General features: G+C 41.4%; 1 protein-coding gene across 2 annotated transcripts in view; it reads left to right on the top strand.

Moving 5' to 3' along the window:
* DENND5B (DENN domain containing 5B) overlaps positions 1–20775 on the top strand; it is a 118412-nt gene that overhangs the window by 30857 nt on the left and 66780 nt on the right. The window contains exon 2 of one of the 2 annotated variants that reach the window (XM_051615132.1): positions 18599–18664. The exons of the other annotated variant lie outside the window; for it this stretch is intronic. Within the exon in view, the coding sequence (XP_051471092.1) occupies positions 18599–18664 (66 nt within the window). The remainder of the gene's footprint in view (positions 1–18598; positions 18665–20775) is intronic. 2 annotated transcript variants of the gene reach the window in all.

Raw genomic sequence — 20775 nt, 5'->3', positions numbered from 1 at the left:
AAGTAGTGCCCAGCAGGCTCCTGTGGCACCTGCCCACTTCAGGTCTGCCTGGAGCAGCCTGCCCCTTCCTCTGCCTTGGGCAGCATGTTGAGATGTCATTTCTGTTAACTCCCTAACACTGGTGAAGGCAGTTTCCACTGGAGAGCAGGGTGAATGGTAGCTGTGGGAAGGCATGTTACCTGCTTGAGATCTGACCTCTTGGGGCTTGTTTAGGTTCCTGTTGAAGAGCATTGCCACTGTAAAAGCATCCTCAAGCCCTGTGGCACGAGAGCAAGCTGAAGTTAGCTTATGTACTGCAGAAAGCCCAGGGTAATTAGGCATCTCTAGAAATAACACTTGAGAGGACATTAAAACAGAAGAATGTTTATTCTAGCTGCTTGCTGGATATGTGAGTTTGCCTTGCTTTTTGGATTATTGTAAAGGGTTGATGGAAGATCATAATAAAATAGGAGCAAAGAAAATCAGACCATAATCACATAATGCAACCTTCCCTTCTCTTTTATAATACTGTTTGTGAGTCAAGTCATGTGCAATTTTTAAGAGTTGTCAAATCAAATAAAAAGATAGGTAAAGAAGTATGGAGTTGTAACAGAGGTGGTTTCGGAGAGACCAATGGGAAAGTGGCAGGACTACAAATTGTGAATTAGGGGTCTGCTTTCTCCTGTGAATAGTGTCAAGCTGTGTTAATAGCATAGTGCCTACTGAGCCAGTTCTTGCTTTTATCTCAGTGGTAAAGTGTCAAGAATAGCTGAGGCCAGCAGAGTTAGAAATGGCAACAAGTGGCAAAGCAACAAATTGTGGCAGTATATACCGATTTCTCAGTCATACTTTGCAACACTTTAATTGCTTTTGGTGGTGGACTCTGCCCTTTGAGTCAGCAGCTTGGCTCTGACCTGTGGATGTTACCTGGCAGCAGAGGTGGGGCTCCCTGGGGGTTGGGGTGCTCTCACCCCCTGTGTTGCTGCTGCCAGAGTGGCCACCTCCTCAGTGCCACGCTGTTCCCTCCCGTATCACCAGAGGACAGAGAGTTTGGCATAGTGATAGTACTTTGGTACCCTCATTTCTGGGATAAGCCACCTTGAGGAAAGGGGACATCTTGTGTCCATCATTTGGCCTGAAATCTGTGGTGGTGAAGCAGATTGAGGTAAACATGAAGGATTGATTTTTATTATTATTATTGTTATTATTGTTGTTGTTAGTAGTAGTAGTATTAAAATAAATCACAAGATTGAAATGCAGACAACACCTTTGCAAAGTTGAGAAAAACAGGTGAACAGGGATGAAAGGAATCGGAGCTATTCTTGGACTACCTTCTGCCACCCAAACAGCTGGCTGTTCCTCCATGCTTTGGAGATCCTTGTATTCCTCTAATCCCCCTGATCTCTCCAAGAACCAGCCAGCTTTGTGCTGGTCTGGTGCTTGGCTAAGCCTTCTGTGCTAGAGGGCTGGTGGCAAATGATGAGTGTTATCCTTATGAACCTTATAAATGTATATGGGGTGTGACCACCATCAATGACCCTTGCCTGCTATGAAGTTTCACTTGACACTAGCAGTCAGTCAGGGTGACAGTCTGTTTGAAGGTAACTTCTGCAAATTAGTCATAGGAAATAGTATGGCAAAGCAATTAACAGAAACTCATTTGACTCCCTCATTTCTGAGGGATGATGGAATGAGGAGCACACTGCTTGTCCTGTGCTGGATCTGAAACTTTTGCTAAGCTTCATCTGCAGTGACATTTTAGTGGAGGTGAATTTCCAGCACAGGTGCAGTAAATAACTCTGCCGTGGTAAATTTACTGAATCATTTAGTGAGTATTGCTGGCTGCTAAGAGCCTGGCCTTTCTCCCCTGTCTATTACTTTCAGGGAAGTGAAATTATTTTTCCAGAAGCTGTAGTTTATTCGTGTTCATTTTGAGATGTTTCAAATCTCCTTCAGTCTTTGATACAGTTATCTTTATGTAAACACAGTAAGTCTTGGAGATAAAATGGGGAACTTCAGAAAAACTTAACTGCATGAATAAATTCTGAATTTCAAATTAGTAATGCTTCTATTTTGTCAACATCTAGACTTAAATGTAGAAGATGGGCCAGCAAAGAATTTAGTGAAATTGCTTCTTTTGTCAGGATTTTGATGTTGGTTGTTTGTGGGGATGATGAAGTAGCAGCTAGTAGCTCTGGTAATCTTGTGATACTGAGAGCCCTACTCTGCCCTGTGAAGGGTGACATGCCTCCTTTCACTGCAGGTACCCAGATAATTGGAAGATACTATTTATTGACAAAAATAGCTGCTGAAATCCTTCAGACATGTACTTTATTTGTTATAAAGAAAGTGGAGAAAGGTGCAACCTTTTCAGTCAAGGTACTACGTGTTCTAGAACTTGGGTGCCATACCTGAGTGGAGAGGAGGGACATCTTTTTTTAGATTAATGGGATGCAAGAAAATAGGTTGGCTAAGCTTCACGTTTGACTGTTTATATTTCATTGGTTTATGCAAAACAGAAGTTTTGTAGCCTCTAATAAACTAAGAGAGGATAATCAATGCATTTTTTTTAACTCTTTCAAAGACAATTTCTTTTTCCCTACCTGAGACCTTATGGTGGTCTTGAAAAGAGCAAACTGAAGAGATGATTATTTTTTTCTTTCCTTGCTCTTCCTGCTGTTCAAGAATATATGGGACCCAAATCCTGTTAACAGGAAAATAAGTTGGGTTTTGGGGGGGGGTTTGTTTGTTTGTTTATTTTTAATGGACTTTATAATTGTGGCATATTGGTCTATTGGGAGTCTTGTAGGTGACATATAAAGTAAGCTTAAAATAAGGAGTAACTATCTTAAGTTGCCTTTAGGTGCCAGGACCTCCTTTGTTGGCTAAACACATCACTTGGGAGATACCACCCAGAGCTTTCTCCACAGCTGTCTGGGTGCCAGTCCTTGCTCTCACACTGTTAGTCAAGGGTTGGTTAGGAGGATCCCCATGCACATGAAGCAGACCCCAGGAGTGTTCATGCATTTACCGAAAATCCAAGCCCTGGTTTATGTTTGGGATTCTTCCTGCATGTCTTCTTCTACGTAGTAATGGTGTGCTTCCTTTCTGTGGAGTAAGCCATTTTCAGTTTATATCACCTCTTCTGGGAGGTGGGAGAGGGAAAGTCTTTCCCTGCTCCAGCAAGCAAAAAATACCTCAAATTGAACAAATCTTTCATGCCTGAAGGCAAGTTCTACCTCTTACACAATGTTAAAGCACACCCTTAGAAAGAAGCTATAGCTGCATTTTGTGAGGATGTTGTGCTTCTAAAACATTTGAAGGTTGCTTACTGCATCAGGCCATGCAGGGACCGGAAACCAGACAAAGTGGTGCCTGAACTGTAGCTGACATGGGCAGGAGCCATGTCCCTGTCAACTGAGGGAGGAAATGTGATGGGAAGAAGCATCCTGCAGCGCTGAAGGTGCCCAAGGAATTTTCAGGCTGCAGAAGGAGTTACTTAATGAACCCATAGCCCCCAGCTGGTGAGCAGCCAACCCTGCAAGTGCCAAAAGCCAGACTTTTCATATATATATATATATATATATATATATATATATATAACACATCTAGTAAGAGAATCCTATGGTGCTCTACCCACTTTTGGATATGGTCTTAAAGGTTTCCAGAAACTGGAGAGCTCAGCAGTGTTACTTGTCCATTAAATCAATTTTGTAAGAGCCTGAGTAATACCAGCCTTGCTGACAATAAGTTTGTGAGAGCAGTTCACATGCAAGCCTTGCCTCTGTGCATGAGCTGCCTCTGCGAAGACGATGGATTCTGTAATTCATCTCAAGATCTGTGTGTCATTCTGCAAACAGAAGTGATGCTTCAGATCAAATCAATAGATCACTCCTGAGCAGGAAACCTTCCATACAGGATATCATCTGCATTTTAAAAACAAGTATCGTAGCTAATACTGGTATGCAGGTCTTTACTGACAGCCTGCTGATGAGGACATCATATTTTAGAAACTTTTGTAGCTTTGTAGATCCTCTTTAGAGTACCTCTGGGGTTGGTGGGTATCTTTTGTATGTGGAGAGCCAGGCCATAGTAGCCCAAAGAGCTCCCCAAGGAGGGGAACAAGGAAGTGTATGCTTAAGTGAGATGTCCCTTCAGATGACACCAACAAACAAAAGGCCTACCCTTAACCTCTTGCTATTCAGGCAGCTGCTGCAGCTACACATAATGCAGTTTTAGCCAAACCAGAGAAGATAAAAGCACCTTGTCAAAAAAAAGTGGTTGTTTCTCTTCAGATTGAATTTTTCTTGACTCTTCCTTCTTCCTCTCTTCCCCTATGTCTAAACAAAGAGCAACAATCATCTAAATGAGTCTTTACTTATATTGCTTCTCTCAATCTTGATGCATCTTTATTATGATCTGTGAACTAAACAATATATTTTCAGTCATAATGGTTTTGCACCCAAAGACCGTCTGTCCTTAAATATATACTAGAATGAATTTAGGAAGAATGTTGAATTTTCCTTTGGCAATATTCAGGAGATATCTGTGTGTTTGATAAGATTTATACTGCTGTCCAATACAAGCATTTTAAATTAGCTGGATAAATACAGATTGATTCCAGTCATCTAGCATAGCAGAAATCTGGGACTAGAGGAAAAAGCAGTAGAGAGAACAGAGCCTGCTCTTAAGGGGGCTTGGGGGGCATATGAAGGCTGGAGGTTTTTCTCTTCCTCGAGCTGAAGGAAAAAAGAGAAAAGGGGGAAAATATACTCCAAGTAAAGGATGCATTGACCATCTCTTTGGCTCTGAAAAAGAGCTGAGGGCATTCTGCATGTAATCTTAACCCTCAAATATTTTCTTTTTAAAACTGTAGCTCTCACCTGGGCAGGGGTGTGTGTTTCACTTTACACAAAGCTTATACTTCCCCCTTAGCTTATTTGAGCTCAAGCAACAGGATCTGACCAAGTTGCAGCTCACACTTTCAGAGCCAGGTTGGCATCTCTGGCTTTTAGGATTTGCTCTGTCCTTCTGTCTCACACTGGGCTAATTTAGCCTCATCTTGGTAAACAAGAAAAGGGTCCTTATTCAACAGATTTGAGCTGGAGTGACTGCAGCTGTCGTCTGGCGTGTGTGCAAACCAATTTTGTTCATTCCCTTGCCTGGCAGGAAGCCTGCACCAGAATTGTGTCGGGACTAATCAGCATTAAAGCAATGTCAGGAGGGCTGCGGCAGGCTGCCCTGTGGCAAGGCAATGCAACAAGGCCCTTCAGGAGGGATTAGTTTAAGTCCTGCCCGGGTTGCAGCTGCGCAAGGAAGGGAACTGAAACTGTGCAGAGTGTTTTTCTTGGGCATTCTTGTTGTGAAAGTCCCTAGCTGACTGCCAAAAAAAAGTGGCTTCACAGTGAGAAGTGGACATTATTTACTGTGTGTGACCATAAACATGAAAGCAGGAGTAGGTGCAGTGTCCACAGAGCTGTAATATCCAGAAGATACAAGTGGTGCCTTTGAGCATGCTGGGCTTTCTTCTTCTGGAAAGGCGAGGCAGGGGGCAATGAATGAGTTCAGTGTGTGGTCTCCAGCCAAAATATTACAGTGATGCTGCTGCTAGTCTTATGTTAAACCGTAATAGATATGTTAATACTAAACAACATGAAGGCTGGGAGGTGGAAATATTTCCAAGAGAAGACCTGAGGCTTGGCAAGGGATGATTCATAGCTCTAATGCATCAGAGTCTGTTTTCCTGCCTGGTATTTACATTGCAGATTCAAGAGTGCCTCCTGGTTTGCACTGAAAATATAAAATCAGATAGATCCAAACTTAGGCTTGTTTTGCTCCAAAAGTGCTGAAATATTGACGTCATACTTTGCTTTCCTTCCCTACAGCTATTGAATTGTCTTTGCAGTTTTCACTCTCAAAAAATACTTCTATCTCTATCCCGAGCAGCATGATTTAGCTTTGAAGTCAACCCTGCTTTCAGTGGGGGCTTGTACTTCCAAGTAGTCCTTCCCAAGCTGGTTATTCTGACCCCCCTGCTTTCACAGGTACACATTTTGGATAATTCTACGCCTAAAATTCTCCATGTTTCTCTCAGACTCTGTTAGGGGTCCTTCTATTTGTGTATCTGCTCAACATTAGTCATCCCTTCTCTGCTATAACAGTTCATTGTATAACCACAGAAAATTGGCGTGCTCCTGTATTATCCATCCACAGTGGGTACAGCCCACTGTAAATGCCTTTTAGGCCTCCTAAACCTCTAGGTAAATCTGCGTCTGCCTAAATGTACAAACACACAACTGTTCTCTAGTGCAAAGCTAAGCCCAAATGAACTTTTGAACTGTGTCCCTGCCACATGCAGCATTAAGCATGTTGTCATTGTTTAGAAAACTCATTTAGGGGGAGCAAGCAGACCTTCTGGTCTAAGATGCACAAAATAATTATAAGCTACACAACATAAGAAATCCTTCTTCTTAGGGAAAAATCATTAGCAATAAACTGTCTGAAATGAGTAAACAGAGACCCGGGAACAGAGCAGCTTTCTGAGTGCTCTCGTTGCTAGAGAAATTCATCAGATCTCGGTGAAAGGAGTAAAGTCCCCAGCCTTGCACTGTGGTTACTCATACACAAGCGTGCACCAGTGACGAGACTCCAGCTGCTTTGGAACATGGGGGTGTGAAAAGATACAAAGTTGTGTTACCAAAGCTTCTGTGAAGCCTGAACACCTTTGCTGAAGTCTCCTTGGGCAATGTCTGATGGTGTGGAGCATTTGGTGGGTGTGAGATTATTAATTAGGCAGAAGAGTATTGGCTACCGGCAGTGCTTTCTGAAACACCGCTTCCCTGAAGAGAGGTGAATTGATTTGGGGCATACTCTTAAGCAGGTGTAAAAGGTAAAAGTAAACCCACCAAACAAACAAACAAAAACCTCTTCTTTTCTTTTTTTTCTTTTTTTTTTCTTTTTTTTTTTAAACTCAGTATCCAGCTAGGTGCTAACAGAAATGAATGAGCTTTCAAAGAAGCCTTTGATGCACATTGTGGAATAGTCACTGAAGTGGTTGGTCCCCACATGTGTGTAAAATAAATATTAATCTCTCCAGCTCTGGTATCTGTGACTTTTTGTTTAGTGTGGGGTTTGTTTGTTTGTTTGTTTGGGTTTTTTTTGGGCAGGGAGTGGTCTTTTGGGGATTTTTTTGCCAGTCCTGGGTGACAGAAACCTGGCTGATGTGGGAGCTCTGCCTGTGCTTCAGGTAGGTGGGGAGGGCTGGGGAGGATCTGGTCCCTCACAGCTCTCACCTCCCATGCTGCAGGGCAAACCAGACTGTGCCATGCAGACCATGTCTGTTCTCAGGTTTCTCCTTTTCTGTTTTCCTAGTCAGCTTCTAGTAACATCTTGCCTGCTATGTTCACACTAATGATATGTCTCATTCTTTCTCTGACAAAAGTGATCAAAAATAACTGTTTGAAAAAGGGAGGGCCAGTATCAGAAACTAGATTTGCTGTAACCCAAAAACTTCTTCTATCTTTAAAGACTCATATTTTCCTCTAAACAAATTACCACTTTTTCATGGTCTCTCTATTAGTCTCTGGATCTTAAAAGGCAACTTTCCCAAATGCAGTATTACACTGGGATTCTGAGGGCCTATTTTTCATGCTTAATCATATGCAGTGTGCTCTGCTGACAGCCAGTGGCTTCAGGCTGTTACCCTGAAATTGCCACCTCTTGCCATTTCTAATACAAGAGGTTGTTTTTTTTTTTTAATTCAAGGCATTTGACAAGATTGAGCCCCCTTCCTGTGGGAGCACAGATGGTAGCTAAAGGGATGCTGGAATGATTTTACTCCTACCTTGCTGATGACAAACCCAGTTTCAGGAGAGAGCAGTGAGTCTGTCTCTGCAAATCTGCTTGAACAGATCCTGCATCCCTGACAAACATGGAAGAATTTCAATCCTCCCTGTGATGACTACTACTGAGGTCTTGCCGGCTTACCCGTGCTCTCCTGCCCAGACCTCAGTTCCTTGATTTCTGATGCTCTTATGGACCTTGCACATGTAACGTTAAACCTATCTCTTTCTAGTTCCTGATTTTTTGGGTTTTTTGCCTACACCACCCCCCACCCCCCCCCATATCCCATATGAAACTCAAAATGTCATGAATTTGTGCTAAAAGGGGTTTTTTGCATTTAGTGACCTTTCTGAAATTGTGAGAAGGCAGGAGATGAAACAAGAGGTAGCATTTCTAAGACAGGAAAAGGTCAGCTTATAGACTAGAAAGGTATCTAGATTTTCTAGACAGAGTTGAAACTGTAAAGAAAGCACTAGATGAAACAAAGCTGAAGTCCTGTTGAGCCTGTCTGAATTATATTCCAGCTGGAAACCCCCTTTTTCACAGTGCAAGTTACCTTGCAGCAGCTGCTGAGCTGGTCCTGGAGGAGCTGAAGCAGCCTGCAGTGCCTCTTCTGCCTCAGCATCCTGTGAGAAGTGCAGAGCTGCACTGGTTGTCAGGGAATTAATTATTCATCTTTGAGGAGAAGGAATCCAGGAAAATTCAACCTGGTGGTGCTTCTTTCTCCAGCTTAAGGACCATGTGTGAGTTTCAGGTTTTCTATGTCACCAGCTCTCATGACCAGGGGATTAAAGAAAGGGACAACTTCAATTTGAAGTGTCTGAAGGCCTAGCAATTTCCAAGTTCGTGATCTGATTTGGAAGTTTTGTTTTCTGAATAATGTAAGGAAAAGAAGCTGTGGTCAGCAGCTTTTCTTCTGCTGTAAAATTGTATAAATTGTATACAAGTACACATACACATTTATGCTTCTTGCCATAGTGCACTGTTGTTGCATTGCCTAGCTTTCCCTGTGGTCTCTGTGAGATAGATGGGCTGGTGCTTATAAGTTCATTTTGTAGGTGCACACCTCATTTTTTCAGTCTTTGAGGTGTTGTGGGATTTGTTGGACTTTGAATGTATCCCCTTGTTCTGGATAGGAGTGCCAGCATGTGCAGTCCTCCTTTCCCCTACTCTCCTTCACCTGTTACCCACTGTTCTATGGTTTTTGTACAGATGTGATGAACTGGATGGAAAGACAAATCCAGCTGGTGAGTGGAAAGAAGTGCTTTCCCTTCTGTTCCTCATCCCTCCATCCCTCCACCAGGTATCCTTCAGCTGACTCAGCTCATTCGGTGCAGTTCTCTATTGGAAACAACTGAGCTGGGAAACCAAAAGCTTGAATGCAGGGCTGGGAGTAAGGAGAGGTGAGAGGGGGAGCTGGGAGCTGCTTGTAGTTCCTGAAACATCACTGCCACTGCTTGGTGTCTGCATCTTCATGGAGCACCTGCCCCTTGGGCTGCCAGACCATGGCTCACCAAAGGCCGTGGAGCAGATGAGTAGCAGCGACCAAGTTACGACCTGGGAATTGCGTGAGGTTGGGGTGACACAGGCTTGATGTTAAAATAAATAAATTAATTGCAGCTTTTTTTGTAATGTAGCCACTGAATTTAAAGCTGCAGAGTAGCTCGGGCAATTTTCTCCCCCTTTTTTTTCTGCTAATTACAGGTGTAGGTTGTTCTTAGAAGCCTCTGCAGAAGTTTTGTGTTCGTTACCTTTTCAAAGCTTTGTGTGATTTTGTGATTGGAATCCACTTCTACTGTAACTTGCTTACTGATCTATGATCACATAGGATACGATCTTTCTCAAAAGAGCACAATTTCCAAAATATTAAGTAAAAGGTTAGGGGTTAGGGGAAGAGAAAAACTGACCTTCTGTCAGGACAGAGCATGTATTGAAATAAGAGCTTTTGCTTTTACAGGTTCACACAAGGTTGTGAGAAAATGCATTTTCAAAGTGAAAACTAAAAGGCTTAAACATGAGTTATTTTAGATAATGTTGATTATGTGGCTTCTTTGGCACACCCTGACAGTTCAGGGAGATAAAGCAATGCTGTTGTTTGCCTAAGAAAGATCAAACCTCTGCCAGAGAGTCCACCTGGATGACTGTTACAGGGTCATGCATGTCTGTATGTTATCATTTGGGTTGGGCGACTGTACTTTGGTCTAAACTGGAGAAGGAGCTGTCCCTGTTGTACAGGGCTTGGGTTTGCTGCCATTAAGTCAGCTGCTGAAGATCTACCCCTGTGGGCTGCATCAAAATCCATGTCTCTTCTTGAGACATGAAGGAAGCAACGAAGAGGTGGGAATGTGATATGAGATAGTGCTGCTGCACGTTTGTTATGAGGGCATCCTCCACCCTCACCACTAAGTGGAACGTGTTGCTGACCCGAACAAAACAGGGCTCAGCACTAACCTGCAGCCTGAGCCAGCTTTGTTGGAAAGCACTGGTGAAAGAAAGGGAGCTGGAAAGGTGAAGGAGATACCTCAATAAACACACAAAGAGTTCAGATCTCTGGGACAAGTGGCAAAAGGATGTTTCTTTGGGAAAGGGTTAATTAGGGAAGGGGTTAAAGAGAAGCACCACCAGAACTGGTGCTGTACTAGTTGTGCAGCTGACTTAAAATACCTGTTTCCTCAGGCTCTTTATAAATAGATACTTTGATACCATGAAATACAGATTTAGGTTGAGGTTTCATATTTCTGTATTAACATAAACCACATTCAGGCTGTCAGATTGATATAAACAGAATATAAACATTACTGAATTCAAAGCCCAGGGTGGGCTCCTACTTCAGCAGGCAGCCTTTTTCAGAGGCAGGAGGAGCATATTTTTGAAACGTTATTTTGGCTTATAAATAAGCTTTGCTACAAGTTTGAATGTTTTGTAATTCTTTCATGACCCTTGAATTTGCAGCTGTAGGATGTGTGTGAGTGTCCAAATCCCTTTAATCTGGTGTACATATATACCTTTTTTTTTATTTCAAAGGGGAATTCCGTTCCCCACGTGCACCACCTGTTCTTGCGACAGCTCGGAGACCAGCCCTCTTGGACTGATTTCTCTGTGTACGTGTGAAGTCTTTGAATTATTAATTATAGTCTGTGGTAATCTAATATTAGTGAATCATCTTACAGTCCTTTACATGAAGGTTTGGTTTTTTGTTGTTTTTTTTTTTTTCAGCCTGACAATAAAATGGCAGGATTTATTTAAGTAAATATCCAGTAAGTGATACTTGTGCTCAGCTACCCTCTGCTTAGGTTATTGCTGAGTAAACTCACAGCTATGTAACTGCTGAGAGGTACATCTTTTGTTGTCACAAATATTTATAGTTTGGGTCTTACCTCTGGTGTGTGCTCCCTATGTAAGGATTAAAAAAAAAAAAAAAAATTTCTTCCTTAATGTAAATATTTAATCCACCACATACAGACCTGTTAACCTTTGCATTGCGGAGGTATCCATCAGGGGTGCTCTCAGTGGATTTGCACATTGCAGAATAAATCACCAGAATCCTGTCAAACCCCAAAGAGGCATGCAAATGCCTGTGTCTCTTTAATCTGTCATGTGTGTATCCTGTCTGATTTGAGATGGGAATTCTAATCCCGTGGGAGTGATGCAGAAATGCCTGATGCTATTGCAGTACTGCAAGGAATTATGAGCCAGCTGGTGTCCAGGTTTGAGGACCATCTTTATTGTTGCTCAGGCCATTTTGTGGAGCTCGGAAGAGCCCCAGGTGCAGGGGGCAGCTTTTGAATCTGTAACAGACCATTCCCGCCAGTCCTGTCTCCTTGGGAGAGCAGGAGCTTGTGCATGTGTGTGTTTGTGAATACATTATACATATGCACTCTCACAAATATAATTATGCTCCTTAATTGGTGGGTTTATGTTTTACAGGGAATGTGAGTGGGGGATTATTGAAACCCAGCCTTATGCACAGTAAATTACTCCCTCCTGTCTTGATTTGAAGGAATAACAACTTCTTTCTCTGTGCAAAATGATTGCTCTTGTTTTCTGTAATTGGATGCTCAGGTTTAGCTGTCCCACATTGTCACACCAGGTCACCACGGTTTTCAGAGCCATGTTGCTATACACATATATTTTGCCAATTCTATTTTCTTTTGCATGCACTGCCCTGTAATTATTAGACCTCCCAGACCTTAGTGCGCTCAGAAGAGACTGTAGGTGCCAAAGCATGTTTGGCTGCAGTGTGGTCCATGCCTAATCCAACCTCGATCTGCTCAGTATGAAATACTCTGTTTCTAATGCATGCTCAAGCAGTTACTGAGGTCTACAAAACAGCTTGGTGTGACTTGTGCAATCACGTGAAGCATGCTATTGAACTCAACAAAATTGCCTTTCATGTGAAAAGAAAGCGTGAAATATCACAACATAACTCCTGTTGGTTTTGTATGAGATGTGTGCGATGGCCAGGAGGGTTCTTGTGTCTGTTTGGGGTGGCTCTGAATGGTTTGTTTTGGAATTAGCCTCTCTGTAGTCAGGTACAACTCATGCTTATCTAAAAATGAGAGCACCGATGACATGCCCTCTCTCTATGTATTTTTAGTGTGCCAATCAACCTGGGATCCAGGCACTAGAAGATTAGCAGATTAGTTGTAAAGAGGAAGCATTTGCTTAAATGCCAGGTAATTACAGGGTTATCCCATCTCTACTAGCAGGGCACTAAAGTAGCAGGCAAAATAGGTACTTCGGGTGAAAGCAGACTTCAATTTCCTACTCTTCTTTTTGTGCATCTCTCTAGTTCCTCTTTCAGAATCCCACCATCTCTTTTCAACACTGTAGTAGGCCAGGAAATGAGCCCTGTTCCCTTTTGTGGCTCTTCACAGTCTTTTTACGTGTAGGGTCTAAAACATCTCAGAAACATGTATTGTTTTTACATGGGTATCTGCTGCTCAAAAAAGGTTTTTAACTTGAGTGGCAGTGGAAATTCGAGGGGAAAAGACACTGGTTTTCGTTGCTGGGCTTTGGCAAAGAAAAGGCTTTTAAGATATGGAGTGTTTTGCACTGACCCCTTGTGATTGTTTCATGGGACCTCACCTGTGTTCCTTAAGAAGCCTTGTTGGTGACAAGGGAAGGTGTTCCCTGTGGTTTGAATCTGGGTTGTTGGGAGAGCAGGCAACCCCAAAATACACCAGAGATTAAATTTGATAGAAGCTGTGAGGTAGTGATTTTGGGGCATGAAGGTTAGGTCCACACCTGCAGAATTGCCTCCATTTCCAAACGTCTGTGGGACAAGGAAAGAAAGGGTCTGAGGTTTCTTTTTCTGTCCTTCTCCATAGAGATCCACCTTTACAAAGGTGCTTTGGCACCTAATACTTGCCAAGGTGTTAAGGGAAGCCAAAGGATTTAATTTCTGGGCTCCCCTTTGTACAGATCTGAACTAAATTTAGAGGCATGGCAGAAACACTGCAGTACTTTGAGTTTCCCATCTGGAGTCTAGTTTGGATCCAGAAATTAGTGTTGGTCCATGCCTTTGAATTTCAATCCTGACACTTCACTGTGGCATAATGATTGTTTCCTAGTTTTGATTGTCTCCATTTTCAGTAGACTTGGAAACTGGCCATGAAATGGTCAACAGTGATGACTCATAAATCTGGTTGTTTATGCTTTTTCTGAAATGTATAAAGCTCGGCTGCAATGAAAAAAAAATAAAGCTGTATCTCACTAGTCTTGATTTACTTAAGCATAGGAAATATTTTTCATGTGGTTTAAATGTGCAATTACTGTACAATGATAGCTTCTTAATGATCTCTTGTGTAAACTCACTGGCAGCAGCCTAATCTTCAAACAGTTTCTAAATGCAAGTGGTGTTGACTGAGACATGTAGGTTCTTGCAAAGATGTTTGTAGCACAAGGGATATTTTAACGGAATACTTACAAGATCTGATCTTTCTTTAAATATGATGTTTTTCCTCTCAACAATGTTCTAGCATTTTTTAATTGTTATTTTTTTCAAGAGCTAATAAGAGCTGCATTGTCCAGCATGTTGTATAAATGTCTCGTTACTTTGGGAGTTTTGCCCACAGTGGAAGCATTTGCAGCAATATGTTGATCTCAAATTATTGTAATACAGCTGGGTTCTAGCAACTGAGAGAATCCTCCAAATTGAAATGGTTTCTAGGGTAGCTCTTAAGTATCAGCTTTAAGGCTGATAGGGACTGGTATGAGTGGTGGATCTTAATCTGCCTGCACCTTCTTTCCTGCTCACCCTCCTTCTCCAGGCAGGAGCTCTGGTAACTTCAAGCCTTTCCTGTGGGTGCTTGTGCCTTTTCAGTGTGTGGAAAGTTTCTGTCATTTATAAAAGGATTCAGTTGTTTAAAACTGGCAGAAGATAAGTTTTAATAACTGGTCCTAATAAGGACAATTATTTGTTGGCAGCAGTCTAAACAGTTTCTCAAAATCCTCTAAACAAAATCCATTCGTGCTACACAAGGGAGTGTTTCTACTTCATGCTGATGAAAAAGCCTTCCTGACCACAAGAAGCAAAGTTTGTTCTTTGCTGCACCCCCTTCCCATCAAAGCCATATATAACTTCTTACAAAGCTTAGCAGCTGCAGCCTTCGACAGGTAAGCACTGCCTTGCTGTAAACCTTTGCTTGTAAAGGGTATGCAAAAAAACCAACTCCGTATAGTGAGCAGCTGATTCTGAGTCCACCCTCTCTAAATCCACCTTGTAGATAAAACGAGCTGTCTGAAGCTTGTAGATATGGACCAGCTTGTCAGGGGGTGCTAAGAAGCTGTCCTTGCCTTGGGTGTTTTAAGAAGCCAGCTTGAGTGCCACGGGTTGGTTGTGGATTGTGCTGTTTGAAAAAAGAATTTTAAAAAGTCTCCCTCAGAAGCTGGGAAATAGCTTCCTTCTGGAGAGTACCAGTGGATGTAGAAGTCTGGTTTTCAAAGGCTGGGTTCTGCATGGCTGATAAAAAGCTAATCACATGTCCTTGGGATCCTCTTTTTGAGACAGCTCTTGGGGGATATCAGAGAGCAAGGGCTTCCTTTAAACCAGAAAAGACTGTTACCCAGTGTAACGGTGCTAAGTCCAGGGAATCAAGGCATCAGGCTTATGTGAGATGAGTAAAAACAGGCTTGCCAAAAGCAAAGCCCCAAATCAGGCATAGCTGACTTTTCAAGCTGCCGGATGGGCTTCTCTGTGCTCTGTCTATGTCAAAGTTAATTAGTGCTGAAAATGGTCCAGGCCAAATTAAGCTTCTTTCTTTTCTTGTACTGATTTGCAAGCCATGCTTAATTATGTTGTCAGAAGGTGTTATCGGTAAATTTATTCACACTCTGCTGTTGTGCAAATGCAGCTTTGGTGAAACTGCTTTTAAATTCAGTAACAAAACACCTGAAACTTGCCATTCTGATGAGTCAAAGAACACTAATATTGGTGGAGGGTATTGTGTGCATTGCAGAGTGGTTTAAAAAAATCTAAATACAGCCCAGTTTAAAGGAGAACTGAATACACAGTCATTTTAGAGAATAAAAATAAAACTGCTTTTTCTTGTACTAGAAAAGTCCAAAAGCAAAATCCACTGAAAAATTCCCCTTTCTTTCCTGCATTCTGGTATGCAATCCTAAATAGTAACAGTAGAGGGATTTTTAGGATTACAAGTTTTAGTTGTTTGTGGTGTTTTGTTTTTTTTTTTCCCTTTTCTTATCTCCAGAATGTAATAAAGCATATCTTTAGACTCCTGTACTACCTCTGTCCCAGTGGAGTAGATGACAAAACCTGCTTTAAGATTCGTCTGAATTGAAAGTTATGTTTGTGAATACGTGTTTCAAAAACTAGTCTGTGAATGGGAATATTTTAGCATGGAAATACGGTACATTTGAACTTCATCCTGCCATTGTAAATTAATAGAAAGCATGACCATGAGTCCTGTGCAAAAGTGATAACTGTGTGCCTCATCCTGTGTTCAATCCACGGGGAGAGGTGAACATGTGAAATGAGGAGTGGGAATCGGGTGTTGCACCGAGCAGGAAGCCATCCAAACTTCACAGAGAACGTGATGGCATCTAAAATGCCTTTTCTTTCTTGGTGGTTCATCCCAAGCCTGCAAGCAGGTGTCTCTTGCTCCAAAGCCAGGCATCCCCTCACCAGACTGGCTTTGGCATCCTACTGCATTTAAGGACTGTAGCTGGCATCTTGAATATTTTTTGCTTTGACATCACTAATGTTCTTCGGGGAACTAAGAGATAAATTTCAGACTCCTCTGTTTGAAATGGTTGTATATATTACTCACTTTCTATATAATGAACCTAAAAGTTTGCAGGAAAGCTTTAATATGATGATGTATAAAACTTCAGTTGAAATGAACTTTTAATTATTGCTCAAATTCTTTTTTCTCTTGGTGTGAATGCTAATTCATTCCATAGCAGGTATTCAAAATGAACAGCAGGTTTGGATACAATACTGTAATTAAAAAAAAAAAAAAAAGGATCGACCAAGGATCCTTGAGACACATTCTCTACGTACCACCCAGCAGTAGGTTGGAAGCCCATGCTTGGAAAGGCAGCATGGCAGCACCAACAGCCTGAGCAAATTCCACACACCTCAATTTCTAGAGCAAATAAAGGCCCAAAGTATAATAAGTATAGGTCCAGTTTTATACCTGATCCACTGCTCCTAATCCATTCCGGCCTTTGGGGACAGACAACAAGGTAATTGTGTCAGAGCACAGTGCCCCAGGTACCTGTTTATCAAACTCCTTCCACCCCACTGCAAAAAATCACCCAAACAAACATAATTTAAGCCATGACTTTTTGGATTTTAAAGGATTATGATGCAATTCTATGTAAAAGGGATGGTGTAAATCATTCTTATTTGCTAGAGTAGTGGGATGTCTGTGGTCTGTTGGCAGCTGGGACAGGACTATTTTAGGAAGCACCGCGTTGGTGCTGCATAATGTTACTCTGTAGGTAGAGAGTAAGTATTTTAATCAAGGTCAGAAGGAAGGGATTATGGCAAACTGCTCGTTATTTTTTAGCCTTTTTCTCTTTATTCAGATTTGTGCAATAACTCTTAGGTGAACAAATCTCCTTTTTAAAATAACTTTTGAAGCACTGGGCTTCTTCTCAGTGTAATTGGTTTGTGGCAAAAGTCATTCCATTACCTTGTATTTGTATAAAGAATTAGGCTGTACAACACTGTTCATAGCTTTGTATTTAGATCGCTGTTGTCAATGATCTGTCATTTTGACTACTTGTGCAGGAGTTTACGTAACTTCTGTGACCGTTTAGCTACACGATTGATGGAGTTAAATGGTCTAAATACAGAAATGGGTAGCAAAACCAGAACTCGTCCTGGCGCATCTGGTTAGGCACCCTTTCATGAGTTGTTACATCTTTCATTTTTGCTATTCCTATTGAAAAGGTGGTGGCTAAGTCCATGGAAGCTCAGTGCCAAATACCCTTTGAATTATAGTATTGTAAAGGACTTTTGGGGAGAGGTGTGAGGACAGCCTGGCAAAGAGGCTTGGAAAGGCACTGTGGGTGTGGGCCTCTAGCAACGGGAGTCTCCAGATTTGGCAATTGTTTTGTTTCCTTTAATTTAAATATTTGTGCAATTTTTAAGTTCAAGTGGCTCAAAAGTAGAATGAAATAGCTTAAGACACCTGGAGTGGAAAAACATTGTCCTGCAGACTTGAATATGGATTATCTACAGGTGCCTCCTTAAGAAGTGAGAAAGCTAGATCTGAATTCATGTTTTAGGATAAAGATCTTTATTGAAAGCGCTCCTGTGCCCTTTGTCAAAGGATGCCTTCCCAGAAAATACAGTCTTGGTAGAATTATCTGCATGCTCTGAACTGGCCCCTGGATTATCAGCTCAAGTAGGAGGTAGCAGAGGAAATAGTCTGAATTTACACCTAGAAACTGAAGGACCAGAGACGTCAACGGTGTTTGCAGCTTTCATATACAATCCAGGTTTATAAAAATAGACTTCACATGAGGACAATTGTGTAATGCCTCTGAGTAGCACACGAATGGGACTTTTTTTGTCAAAGGAATGCCATGGTGTCAGTGAAAACACTTTTTATTTTCTGCAGGAGGTGAGCAGACCAGTTGGAAGAAACCTCAGTTAGATATGCTAGCGGGAAACTTTTCCATTACAAGTGCCTATTGGAGTAGCTGTTACTGGAAGAGGCTAAAGTTGTTCATCAAAGTTATAAACATAGCCTATTTATTAAAATCTTTGTCTAAAACCATCCTATTATGAGACAGAAATTATGAACAGAGCTATTGGGTAACTTTAGAAAGTCCTGAAGATGTCATGCAGCATTGAAGGTGTAGCAACATGTCTAACAGCATTATACGGAAGAAAACCTCTTGGATTTAGTTCAACACCAGTTAAAGAACTGGTGTATTTTTCCCTTTTGAGTTTCACAGGCTCTGGAACAGCTCACTACGTGAACAGATCTGCTATTCATAATAGGGAAGCTGTATGGCAGCATGTTGATTGAAGTACTGAGAAACTTATCTTGTTACTAATTTTTGACAAGTATTTCTACAATGTCTGTCTTTGCTTTCAACACCTTCATAGTAATTCAGCCATGAAGGTTTTTTGTTTATCACGTGGATTTACCCTTTGGCAGTAGTGGGGGGAAGAGAGGTTGCAACAGGGAGTGTTTAATGTCTGCTTCACATTTTTTTCCCTTCCCAGTACATATATATCTTCTCATTTTGTTCATACTTGCTTTTTTTTTTTATCTCTGTTTGTTATGTTGTGTAGTCTTGTACAAATGGCTAGAAGCAGATCTTCATGGCAAGCGATCAGATACTGCAGACAAAGCCTCAGGTAAAGAGGGGTTAACAACAACACAATCACCAGGCCCTCTCTGTCTCTTTATTTTCTCTCTTCCAACTCCCCTTGAATCAAATTAAGGGTCAGAGATTAAAAACAAGACCAAATTCCTCAACTTGTTCATTCTTAATAATAGAATTTTAAATCAATATCTGATAATTTAAATAAGTACCTGGTAATTAAATCAATATCTGATAAATTAATTCAGTAACTGTTAAATTTTAGTCTTTTTTTCTTGAAGCTCTCTTGGCAGATGTCTTCCCTTCTCCAGTGAAATGTCACTAGTCATATCAGGTAAATTGGTGGATATACAAATTGCTAGATCTTTGTGTGCTTGGTAGAGACTGAACAATATCTTGCCTAAGGCCTTATTAGAGGATACTTGTCAAGAAATCCAATTTGGCTTAGTTTTGTGGACAAAAGGTGCTGGAAGGTCCAGCTTCACCAGTTTCTGTTACAGAGACCCAAAGGTTCCTGACACCTTAAGGAATCATGTTTTGCAATCTAGATTTAAATAGCTGTGTTAGTGAGGTCCACACAGACACACACCCTCCCCAGAAAAACCCAGATCACTTAGAGGAAATGCTAGGGTGCACAACCCAGTATGGCTTCCTGTTTAAGTATGATCCATCAGTTCTTTTACATATTGACATGCAAGAGGTAGGCTAGATTTGCTGCCCTCCCCAGCCTCCTCCAAAAGCCTCCATCTTCTTACAGACAGCTCAGATTTTAAAATTTTGGAATAAAAACTGTTTTGTCTGCCTTATCCCAGTCCTCCTTTTCATATAATTTCCCTCCTCTGATGTAAGATTCTAAGAACATATGTTCAGAAGTGTAATGCCTCTGAGTTAATGTCCCTGAACTCCAACTAGCCTACTGTTGCCACCTTGACATGCTGGTGAGGTACCAAAGAAAAGCAGCAGAGCATAGTTTCTGCACTACTTAAACTAACCAGGTCCTGAATCTGACAATGAACAGTTTGTTTCCTCCCCAGCCAAGCACTATTATTCCTGCTCCCATGTTGTTTTCTCACTTGCACATTGTACATGACTTCCTGTGCAGGGTCAGCTGGTTATCCAATAAGCTTAACAAAGTTCAGTCTGCAGGGAAAGAACATAGCTGGAAGTGCTGAGCACTTTTAATTAGAAATAGCTATCAAAGAGGTTGTCATTGTGCATAGTCGTGCTCCCAGTAGTGTCCTCTAAAGGAATAAGATATTTTTATTTCTGTGGTCACAAGCATTCCTGTCTACGTTCCATAGCTTGGAGGGAGCCACAGATAGCTCGTGTTCCCTGGACCAGAGGGTGTGGATGCAGGATGCCTCTGCCTATTTGGTACATATTTTGTATGCCTCTGTAGCTGATTAAAGCAGATCTGCTTAAACTTTAAGATCACTATATTTTTAAATATGACCACTCATATGAAGCTATCGTGACTGACAACCTCACAACTGTAGCAGCATTTCCCTAGTAATTTTCTCCTCAACACAACATAGAAGATGCTTTTTTTCTAACTTTGATAAACCTTTTAATTTTGAAATTAAATTTGCTTTTTTTTTTTTCTTGATCTAGGATCCATCACTCCACCATTGGCTTTTAATTTGAAAGAATGTGTCCCTTTCAAGATTAGTGCCTTTAAGGGAGGGTGTAAATTGTTTAAATGTACCATTACATTAGTATATCACATGAGTTTAGTGTGAGGGTGGTGAGACACTGGAACAAGTTGCCCAGGGAAGTTGTGGATGCCTCATCCTTGGAAGTGTTCAAGGACAGATTGCATGGGGCCTTGAGCAACCTGGTCTGGTGGGAGGTGTCCCTGCCCATAGCAGAAGGTTTGGAGCTAGTTGATCTTTAAGGTCCCTTCCAACCCAAACCACTCTGTGATTTTACATAGGGTATAGAAATGCAACTTGAATCTGACACATTGTACACAATTTTAAAAAATATTTTAATTTTTAAAAAATATTCTGAAAATGAAACAATTACATTCAAAACCATTTTAAAAACTTATTTTAAGAGACAGCTGTTCACATTAACAGATACCACACATAAAACATGACGTTTCTGTCTGTACTCATAGTACTGTTATCTGGCCATTAATATTTT

Source organism: Apus apus, chromosome 1 (genome assembly GCF_020740795.1).
Source record: "Apus apus isolate bApuApu2 chromosome 1, bApuApu2.pri.cur, whole genome shotgun sequence".
NCBI classification, from domain to species: Eukaryota; Metazoa; Chordata; class Aves; order Apodiformes; family Apodidae; genus Apus; species Apus apus.
This window is presented reverse-complemented; position numbering and strand designations above follow the sequence as displayed.